The sequence below is a fragment of the Parasteatoda tepidariorum genome, chromosome 1 (genome assembly GCF_982258835.1).
Source record: "Parasteatoda tepidariorum strain Cologne lab strain chromosome 1, Ptep-v5.0, whole genome shotgun sequence".
NCBI classification, from domain to species: domain Eukaryota; kingdom Metazoa; phylum Arthropoda; class Arachnida; order Araneae; family Theridiidae; genus Parasteatoda; species Parasteatoda tepidariorum.
Window position 1 is genome coordinate 85,953,033 of NC_141755.1, and position 12,160 is coordinate 85,965,192.

Genomic DNA, 12,160 nt, shown 5'->3' on the forward strand with positions numbered 1-12,160 from the left:
AAGTTTCATAATGATCAAAAATTAAAGGAATGATAAAAAAATAATTAAAAGCCAGTTCAATTGTGTAGTAAAAGTGGAAATCACTCACCTTTTAGTTAAAAAATTACCCTTAAATTTCATTTTCAGATAAACTGGCTTTGCATTATTCTAATCCCTCTTTAATGGATTGGAAATTTTACTTTCTTTTTTCATTTAAATATTAATTCGCAATCATCTGTCCGCATAGTTTTTATACTAATTTTTTTAAAAGGATGCTAAAGTAATATTTCAAAGGTGGCTTTTGTGGAACATCTTGCAATGTGACCGCATAAATGAAACTTGTATGAAGCTTTTTTTAACAACATTTTTTTCTATTCTTTGAAACCTATGGAATATTTTAAACAAAAAAAAAAGGAATTTCTTAAGTTTCTTTTTCAGATAAACTGGCCCTACATTATTTTAATCCCTCTTTAGTGATTGGAAATTTTACTTTCTTTTTTCATTTAAATATTAATTCGCAATCATCTGTCCGCATAGTTTTTATACTAATTTTTTCCAAGGATTCTAAAGTAATATTTCAAAGGTGGCTTTTGTGGAACATCTTGCAATGTGACTGCATAAATGAAACTTGTATGAAGCTTTTTTAAACAACATTTTTTTCTATTCTTTGAAACTTATGGAATATTTTAAACAAAAAAAAAGGAATTTCTTAAGTTTCTTTTTCAGATAAACTGGCCCTACATTATTTTAATCCCTCTTTAGTGATTGGAAATTTTACTTTCTTTTTTCATTTAAATATTAATTCGCAATCATCTGTCCGCATAGTTTTTATAGTAATTTTTTCCAAGGATTCTAAAGTAATATTTCAAAGGTGGCTTTTGTGGAACATCTTGCAATGTGACTGCATGAATGAAACTTGTATGAAGCTTTTTTTAACAACATTTTTTTCTATTCTTTGAAACTTATGGAATATTTTAAACAAAAAAAAAAAGGAATTTCTTAAGTTTCTTTTTCAGATAAACTGGCCCTACATTATTTTAATCCCTCTTTAGTGATTGGAAATTTTACTTTCTTTTTTCATTTAAATATTAATTCGCAATCATCTGTCCGCATAGTTTTTATACTAATTTTTTCCAAGGATTCTAAAGTAATATTTCAAAGGTGGCTTTTGTGAAACATCTTGCAATGTGACTGCATAAATGAAACTTGTATGAAGCTTTTTTTAACAACATTTTTTTCTATTCTTTGAAACTTATGGAATATTTTAAACAAAAAAAAAAAGGAATTTCTTAAGTTTCTTTTTCAGATAAACTGGCCCTACATTATTTTAATCCCTCTTTAGTGATTGGAAATTTTACTTTCTTTTTTCATTTAAATATTAATTCGCAATCATCTGTCCGCATAGTTTTTATACTAATTTTTTCCAAGGATTCTAAAGTAATATTTCAAAGGTGGCTTTTGTGGAACATCTTGCAATGTGACTGCATAAATGAAACTTGTATGAAGCTTTTTTTAACAACATTTTTTTCTATTCTTTGAAACTTATGGAATATTTTAAACAAAAAAAAAGGAATTTCTTAAGTTTCTTTTTCAGATAAACTGGCCCTACATTATTTTAATCCCTCTTTAGTGATTGGAAATTTTACTTTCTTTTTTCATTTAAATATTAATTCGCAATCATCTGTCCGCATAGTTTTTATACTAATTTTTTCCAAGGATTCTAAAGTAATATTTCAAAGGTGGCTTTTTTGGAACATCTTGCAATGTGACTGCATAAATGAAACTTGTATGAAGCTTTTTTTAACAACATTTTTTTCTATTCTTTGAAACTTATGGAATATTTTAAACAAAAAAAAAGGAATTTCTTAAGTTTCTTCTTCAGATAAACTGGCCCTACATTATTTTAATCCCTCTTTAGTGATTGGAAATTTTACTTTCTTTTTTCATTTAAATATTAATTCGCAATCATCTGTCCGCATAGTTTTTATACTAATTTTTTCCAAGGATTCTAAAGTAATATTTCAAAGGTGGCTTTTGTGGAACATCTTGCAATGTGACTGCATAAATGAAACTTGTATGAAGCTTTTTTTAACAACATTTTTTTCTATTCTTTGAAACTTATGGAATATTTTAAACAAAAAAAAAAAAGGAATTTCTTAAGTTTCTTTTTCAGATAAACTGGCCCTACATTATTTTAATCCCTCTTTAGTGATTGGAAATTTTACTTTCTTTTTTCATTTAAATATTAATTCGCAATCATCTGTCCGCATAGTTTTAATACTAATTTTTTCCAAGGATTCTAAAGTAATATTTCAAAGGTGGCTTTTGTGGAACATCTTGCAATGTGACTGCATAAATGAAACTTGTATGAAGCCTTTTTTTAGCAACATTTTTTTCTATTCTTTGAAACTTATGGAATATTTTAAACAAAAAAAAAGGAATTTCTTAAGTTTCTTTTTCAGATAAACTGGCCCTACATTATTTTAATCCCTCTTTAGTGATTGGAAATTTTACTTTCTTTTTTCATTTAAATATTAATTCGCAATCATCTGTCCGCATAGTTTTAATACTAATTTTTTCCAAGGATTCTAAAGTAATATTTCAAAGGTGGCTTTTGTGGAACATCTTGCAATGTGACTGCATAAATGAAACTTGTATGAAGCTTTTTTTAACAACATTTTTTTCTATTCTTTGAAACTTATGGAATATTTTAAACAAAAAAAAAAGGAATTTCTTAAGTTTCTTTTTCAGATAAACTGGCTCTACATTATTTTAATCCCTCTTTAGTGATTGGAAATTTTACTTTCTTTTTTCATTTAAATATTAATTCGCAATCATCTGTCCGCATAGTTTTTATACTAATTTTTTCCAAGGATTCTAAAGTAATATTTCAAAGGTGGCTTTTGTGGAACATCTTGCAATGTGACTGCATAAATGAAACTTGTATGAAGCTTTTTTAACAACATTTTTTTCTATTCTTTGAAACTTATGGAATATTTTAAACAAAAAAAAAGGAATTTCTTAAGTTTCTTTTTCAGATAAACTGGCCCTACATTATTTTAATCCCTCTTTAGTGATTGGAAATTTTACTTTCTTTTTTCATTTAAATATTAATTCGCAATCATCTGTCCGCATAGTTTTTATACTAATTTTTTCCAAGGATTCTAAAGTAATATTTCAAAGGTGGCTTTTGTGGAACATCTTGCAATGTGACTGCATAAATGAAACTTGTATGAAGCTTTTTTTAACAACATTTTTTTCTATTCTTTGAAACTTATGGAATATTTTAAACAAAAAAAAAAGGAATTTCTTAAGTTTCTTTTTCAGATAAACTGGCCCTACATTATTTTAATCCCTCTTTAGTGATTGGAAATTTTACTTTCTTTTTCCATTTAAATATTAATTCGCAATCATCTGTGCGCATAGTTTTTATACTAATTTTTTCCAAGGATTCTAAAGTAATATTTCAAAGGTGGCTTTTGTGGAACATCTTGCAATGTGACTGCATAAATGAAACTTGTATGAAGCTTTTTTTAACAACATTTTTTTCTATTCTTTGAAACTTATGCAATATTTTAAACAAAAAAAAAGGAATTTCTTAAGTTTCTTTTTCAGATAAACTGGCCCTACATTATTTTAATCCCTCTTTAGTGATTGGAAATTTTACTTTCTTTTTTCATTTAAATATTAATTCGCAATCATCTGTCCGCATAGTTTTTATACTAATTTTTTCCAAGGATTCTAAAGTAATATTTCAAAGGTGGCTTTTGTGGAACATCTTGCAATGTGACTGCATAAATGAAACTTGTATGAAGCTTTTTTTAACAACATTTTTTTCTATTCTTTGAAACTTATGGAATATTTTAAACAAAAAAAAAGGAATTTCTTAAGTTTCTTTTTCAGATAAACTGGCCCTACATTATTTTAATCCCTCTTTAGTGATTGGAAATTTTACTTTCTTTTTTCATTTAAATATTAATTCGCTATCATCTGTCCGCATAGTTTTTATACTAATTTTTTCCAAGGATTCTAAAGTAATATTTCAAAGGAGGCTTTTGTGGAACATCTTGCAATGTGACTGCATAAATGAAACTTGTATGAAGCTTTTTTTAACAACATTTTTTTCTATTCTTTGAAACTTATGGAATATTTTAAACAAAAAAAAAGGAATTTCTTAAGTTTCTTTTTCAGATAAACTGGCCCTACATTATTTTAATCCCTCTTTAGTGATTGGAAATTTTACTTTCTTTTTTCATTTAAATATTAATTCGCAATCATCTGTGCGCATAGTTTTTATACTAATTTTTTCCAAGGATTCTAAAGTAATATTTCAAAGGTGGCTTTTGTGGAACATCTTGCAATGTGACTGCATAAATGAAACTTGTATGAAGCTTTTTTTAACAACATTTTTTTCTATTCTTTGAAACTTATGGAATATTTTAAACAAAAAAAAAGGAATTTCTTAAGTTTCTTTTTCAGATAAACTGGCCCTACATTATTTTAATCCCTCTTTAGTGATTGGAAATTTTACTTTCTTTTTTCATTTAAATATTAATTCGCAATCATCTGTCCGCATAGTTTTTATACTAATTTTTTCCAAGGATTCTAAAGTAATATTTCAAAGGTGGCTTTTGTGGAACATCTTGCAATGTGACTGCATAAATGAAACTTGTATGAAGCTTTTTTTAACAACATTTTTTTCTATTCTTTGAAACTTATGGAATATTTTAAACAAAAAAAAAGGAATTTCTTAAGTTTCTTTTTCAGATAAACTGGCCTTACATTATTTTAATCCCTCTTTAGTGATTGGAAATTTTACTTTCTTTTTTCATTTAAATATTAATTCGCAATCATCTGTCCGCATAGTTTTTATACTAATTTTTTCCAAGGATTCTAAAGTAATATTTCAAAGGTGGCTTTTGTGGAACATCTTGCAATGTGACTGCATAAATGAAACTTGTATGAAGCTTTTTTTAACAACATTTTTTTCTATTCTTTGAAACTTATGGAATATTTTAAACAAAAAAAAAAGGAATTTCTTAAGTTTCTTTTTCAGATAAACTGGCCCTACATTATTTTAATCCCTCTTTAGTGATTGGAAATTTTACTTTCTTTTTTCATTTAAATATTAATTCGCAATCATCTGTCCGCATAGTTTTTATACTAATTTTTTCCAAGGATTCTAAAGTAATATTTCAAAGGTGGCTTTTGTGGAACATCTTGCAATGTGACTGCATAAATGAAACTTGTATGAAGCTTTTTTTAACAACATTTTTTTCTATTCTTTGAAACTTATGGAATATTTTAAACAAAAAAAAAAGGAATTTCTTAAGTTTCTTTTTCAGATAAACTGGCCCTACATTATTTTAATCCCTCTTTAGTGATTGGAAATTTTACTTTCTTTTTTCATTTAAATATTAATTCGCAATCATCTGTCCGCATAGTTTTTATACTAATTTTTTCCAAGGATTCTAAAGTAATATTTCAAAGGTGGCTTTTGTGGAACATCTTGCAATGTGACTGCATAAGTGAAACTTGTATGAAGCTTTTTTTAACAACCTTTTTTTTTATTCTTTGAAACTTATGGAATATTTTAAACAAAAAAAAAAGGAATTTCTTAAGTTTCTTTTTCAGATAAACTGGCCCTACATTATTTTAATCCCTCTTTAGTGATTGGAAATTTTACTTTCTTTTTTCATTTAAATATTAATTCGCAATCATCTGTCCGCATAGTTTTTATACTAATTTTTTCCAAGGATACTAAAGTAATATTTCAAAGGTGGCTTTTGTGGAACATCTTGCAATGTGACTGCATAAATGAAACTTGTATGAAGCTTTTTTTAACAACATTTTTTTCTATTCTTTGAAACTTATGGAATATTTTAAACAAAAAAAAAGGAATTTCTTAAGTTTCTTTTTCAGATAAACTGGCCCTACATTATTTTAATCCCTCTTTAGTGATTGGAAATTTTACTTTTTTTTTCATTTAAATTTTAATTTGCAATCATCTGTGCGCATAGTTTTAATATTAATTTTTTACATGAATTCTAGAGCCATATTTCAAAGGTTGCTTTTGTGGAACATCCTGTAATGTGACGGCATAAATGAAACTTGAATGAAACTTTTTTTAACAACATTTTTTTCTATTCTTTAAAACTTATAGAATATTTTAAATTAAAAAAAGGATTTTTTTTTAAAATGAAAATTTGGAATATTTCGACTTATTTTTATCATTTTTGAAACCTTTGATTTACAAACTGCATATAGTAACTAAAAATGCATAATAATTGTTTAAAACAAATTGCATAGTAATTCTTTAAAACTTATAGTGTATTTTAAACAAAAACGGAATTTTTTTTAAAGGAAATTTGGAATGTTTTGACTTATTTTTATCATTTTTAAAACCTTTGATTTACAAATTGCATAAAAACTAAAAATGCATAATAATTGTTTAAAAAAATTGCATAATAATTCTTTAAAACTTATAGAATATTTTATACAAAAAGGATTCTTTTTAATGAACATTTGGAACATTTTGACTCATTTTTATCATTTTCGAAACCTTTGATTTGCAAATTGCATAATAACTAAAAATGCATAATGATTCTTTAAAACTTATAGAATATTTTAAACAAAAAAAAAGGATTTTTTTTAAATGAAAATTTGGAATATTTTGACTTATTTTTTATCATTTTTAAAACCTTTGATTTACAAATTGCATAATAACTAAAAATGACTTGTTCAATAAGACGTATAAATAGGAAAACTCAGTTGCATCTTTTACGTATTTCCCCCATCTATTATTAATACTAAATGCCTTCTCTTGTTTTCGACTCGTTATCAAAAGACGCATTGAAAGCGGCATTTTTCTTCCTAACAATATGTCACAGGTATTTATTTCTATAGCATTGCCTTTGTAAGTCGTCTTCATTAGTGGGAAAAAACTTCTCAAGTATTATTTTTTGATGGTTTATTCATTTATATGCAACGGTTAGTTGTTTGATACTTCAAGTAACAATTCATGACACATAGTTTACGTAATCACTTTTTACAACATAAAGTGAAGCAATCAAAAAAGTAATAGAAAAAAAGAGAAATATTTACTTAGATGGCGACGAGTTTGCTCAAACATATGAAACTTGTATATATATATATATATATATATATATATATATATATATATATATATATATATATATATATATATATATATATATATATATATATATATATATATATATATATATATATATATATATATATATATATATATATATATATATATATATATATATATATATATATATCAAATTATTATCAAATAAGAACAAAGAAATAAAGTTAACCCCGATTTTGTCTCTCTTTTAGCTTTTTTATATTTTTGCGTGACTCTATGTATTTAATATTAACGGCTTATTAGCAGAACTTTGTGATGAGCTCTCAAACCTGTATAACAATATGTATACGACAACAGCATGTGTATAATAACAATATGCATGCATAACAATAAATAAATATATGTAAACAGATACTTCCACAGTTGCAGAGGGATTCGAACCTGTTGTCTCCACGCTCTAATTTTAAGATGTTGGGATAGCCCTGATGCGTTACAGTTATTAATTTGGATTAGCCCTTTACAGCCTTTTGTATATTTTAAAATAAGCATGTTTTTAAGTTTGGTACTTGTTTCCTCATAGAAATGAAAGCAACTAAAACGAAGTTAATAAGCCTTTATAAAATTAAATTAAAGGTTATCAAACTGAGCAGTTTTGTGTTATCTCAAACTATATTAGTACTCTTTTTTTAAAATAAAATTAATAACGTTTACCACATTTACTACCAAAGAGAATGATATTAAAACATATTTTATCGTTAATTTCATCAAAAGCCATCAGCAAAGTTCTACGGTAAAAATGATCTTACTTTTCGGTGTAACCATAAAGCCAGGAAACGCAATTAATTTTGACTATACTTTTTTTTCAGAGCAGACTCCTTGTTTTTGACAACGTGGCATTCAACATTTCAAAAATTTAACATGGTTAAAATTTATTAATTTTAATATTATAAAGCATTTAAGTGCCTTCCTTCTTTACTCAGAAACAATAAATTGATTTGACTAAATTTGTATAAATTATTTAATGCTATTCTTGATTTACTTGTAAGTGCTTATTGTTTTGTTTTGATGACGTTGCATTTAGCACTTTTTAAGGGACAAAAATTTAATGTAATTAACATTTCACCACATCTTAACAATATTGAATGTTTGCTAATTTACGTTTAAATAACATGTCTTTGTTTTGATTTAAAATAAGCAGCAGTTTTTTGTGAATAAAAATTTAATATGACTATAACGGATTAACTTTTTAATTCTATTCTGCCTCAATATTTGATTTTTGTATGATATAGCTACATTTACATAACTACATTTAGCCACATTTACATAACTTTATAGCTACATTTACATAACTTTATAGTAGCATTCTGTTTTTGATAAAAATCAATTTTTATAAACAAACATTGGAAAAATTGAATAAGAATGAAACGAAAATTATCTAAAAAAGCATTTTTTGTACACATGTAGATAAATACCTGTGTAAATAAAGTAGATAATGATACTCTTGAAACTTAATATAGTAAGAAAAAGATAATGGAATATTTAAGTTTCTTTTCTTATTTTCAATGTTAAAAACAATAAATACATAAAATAAATAGTATTTAATTTACAAACACAGTAATTGCACTCAAAATATGTTGTGAGTGTGATTATTGGATTGAAAAAGTGTGATTATTGGCACCATTTATTCTGTTTAAGTTATCAGTGTGTTTTTTTAAAAGGTTAAAAAGAAGAACATAATGTTCTTGCTTATGAAAATCAGTCATAAAGTAATTATCGTAAATTATAATAAGCGTTAAAACGGGACACCTGGGTTCATCTATACGTGACTTAAAGGTATAAAAAGTATGTAGGCTGCTATTTGGCTTTTAGCCAAATAAATTAAATATCTTTACGTAATCATTAAAGATATAAAAAATGCTTGATGTTTTTTAGATGTTAAAGATTCAACTTGATATGAGGAATAGATTTATGCATATTTCTTAAAAATAATATCTTAAAACTCACAAGCAGTAGAAAGTTTTATTAAAAAAGAACTCAAATGATTTATGAAATATTTCTTTGGATTTTCTTCTTGTTGCATAATTTCACTAAAATATCATAAATTCATTCTCCCAAAATCATGTTGAATACAAAAAATTACACGATTTAATTTTTTTAAAATTAATATGATTTGCAAGTGACTGTGTTGTATCTTGTGTTTAGAGTTAGCGGCATTGTTGAAACATACTGAACTTAAATTCAACCCCCCCCCCCGTTTTTTGATATAAATTACTTTTTATAACTATTATTTTAATATCAATAGATAGCCATAATATGTAGTTCATAATACGTAATTCAATTATAGCTCTTGTTATTTTCAATTCATACTCGAAAATAATTTTCTTCAATGACAAGAAAAAAGAAGTTCCCAATTTGTTGTTGACGAATACTCAGTGTATTCATGATTATAAGATTTATTTTCTTAAAGTTATAAGAATATAAATTTCAATGTTATTTATTTTACATTTACATTCTGTTTAAAAAAGGAAAACTTGTTTCAACCTTTTTAATTAGAATAAAAAGTTTTTAAGCAGTATTTTGTTTCTTAATTTCCCAGTTGATTTCACTACACATCAATTATCAAACATTTTATTGAAAAATTGCAGTTTAATTGAGATTAATTGGCAATTTTCAAACCATTTCAAAAATTTACAAACAATTCAAATTTTTCAAGTAAAAAAACTGTCAGACGGAATTCTTTATATCGTTAAAAGGATTTCAAGTCTAATGTAGAGGAGAACACTTTTAGAACATTTGCGATTTGTGGATTATTTTTATATAACATTTACAAATCCTAAGCTGAAAATTTAATTTTAAAATTACAATTTTAATAAGTATTTATAATTAAATTTTAATAAGTAATTAAAATATTTTTCCTTGAAGAAACGCTGTTCACTTTTGAAAAATAAACTTAATGTTTTTTTTAAATGTCTTTAAAAAGATATGCAACAACTAAACAACTGTCAAGAAAATAATACATATTGCTCTTAAGTACAGCGTGATAAATTTATTATAAAACTCCATTTTAGTGATAAATTTATTATAAAACTCCATTTTAGTGATAAATTTATTATAAAACTCCTTTGTCAAAATATTCTCGAACATTTTTCAACAAAATTTTATCTTTTAGACTGATTGTTCATCAAAAGAAAGAAGAAAAAAAACGCATTTTCAATGGAATACAAAAAAAAAAAAATATTTATTGTTTGATTTGAAACGATTAACTCAGCCGGTAAAGTTGAAAGTGAGAGAGTAGAGAAGGGAGACAAAAGATCTGTGTTGCAACGTTCGAAAGAAACGGAAGGAAAATTTCCTTCAAATATTTGAAAGAAAAAAAAATAATAATTCTGCGCGTGGATGTGGTCTTGGCGAGAAATAAAAAAACCCCAGGTAAATAAGTATCTTTCGCCAAAACCCACCTGACTAGCGGAAGGAGTGACTAGAGCAGTCAATGAAGTAGAAGAATCATTCTTAATTCCGCGACATTCGAATACTTATCCTGGGCATCTCTTTTCATTATCCTCTAATCATCCAAAGATGAATGGGCAAACGAATGGGCAAACTAATGGTGTGAATGGAGTAAAAGGTGAGTGGTATCTTTGGCACCTAAAATAGTATTTTATGAAAGAAGTTATCAATTATTATTTATATATAATTATATCTTTTTTATTGAAAAGATTTATAGTTTGCTAAATTACAAAATATTATGCATTGATATAACTAAGGTAATTTTAAAAACTATTTGTGTCTAATCTAAATTATAATAAGACTTTTTTTCTGTTAGATATTTATAATTAAACAATATTATCTTTTGCACCTAAAATAATATTTTATAAATGAAGTTATCAATTATTATTTATACATAATTATATCTTTTTTTATTGAAAACATTCATAGTTTGTTAAATTGCGAAATATTATGCATTGATATAACTAAGGTAATTTTAAAAACTATATGCGTCTTATTTAAATTATAACAAGACTTTTTTTCTGTTAGATATTTATAATTAAACAATATTTTCTCAAAGAGAAAAATATTAAAACAGATAAATCTGCATTTTAAAAGGATTTTCTTATTTTTATCGTACGTAGTGTTCGTTGGGCTTTAACGATTAAATAACACATTTCTTTGAAATAATTTGCAGATTAAAAAGCAAAAAGGAAATCAAAAATAATTTTATGTTTTACAATTTAATAGAATAACACTGTGACTGAATTTTTGGAGAATTTGAAACTGCTTTCTTTAAAAATAGAATTATTTTTTTTAAATTCATTACTTTACGAGTATTTATAAATAATAATATAAAAATAAATTAATATCATATCATGTATTATATTATGTATTATATTATGCATTATATCTTATGTATTATATTATGTATTATATTATGTATTATATTATGTATTATATTATGTATTATATTATGCATTATATTATGTATTATATTATGTATTATATATGATAATATATAATTAAGTGTTAAATAATAGCAGGTTTTAATATACAATTTATATTTCCTACAATTAAATTCCCAGTATTTATGTTTCCACAAATTATATTTTCTCAATTTCCTACAATAATTACAATTTATGCATCCTTAAGAAAACATTAATAATACATGCATTCTCATTCGCTATACTTCCTTTGATTCTAACTAAGCAACTGTATCTGTACTCTTAACTCATCTTGCGAACATACGGCAATACGAACATACGAATTACGGCAGAGTGATAATATTCAGAGTAATAATATTAAAGTTCCTATTAATATTATTTTTCAGAAAATTATATATATATATATATATATATATATATATATATATATATATATATATATATATATATATATATATATATATATATATATATATATATATATATATATATATATATATATATATATATATATATATATATATATATATATATATATGTATTCTATATTAACCATATTATCATTCAATGAGTTCCACATTATATTATAATTTAACGAGTTTCTGATATCGATATTATCATACAACGAGTT

The 12,160-nt window shown here is 24.7% G+C and overlaps 1 protein-coding gene across 4 annotated transcripts in view; it reads left to right on the top strand.

Moving 5' to 3' along the window:
• Positions 1–12,160, top strand: part of LOC107450051 (acetoacetyl-CoA synthetase) — a 148,012-nt gene that overhangs the window by 68,961 nt on the left and 66,891 nt on the right. Inside the window, exon 2 of one of the 4 annotated variants that reach the window (XM_087168287.1) lies at positions 10,266–10,721. The exons of 2 other annotated variants lie outside the window; for them this stretch is intronic. In XM_087168287.1, coding sequence (XP_087024413.1) covers positions 10,673–10,721 — 49 coding nt within the window. In that variant the 5' untranslated portion in view covers positions 10,266–10,672. Of the gene's footprint in view, positions 1–10,265; positions 10,722–12,160 lie in introns of those variants that run through there. One more of the 4 variants, XM_087168281.1, reaches the window with a different exon arrangement.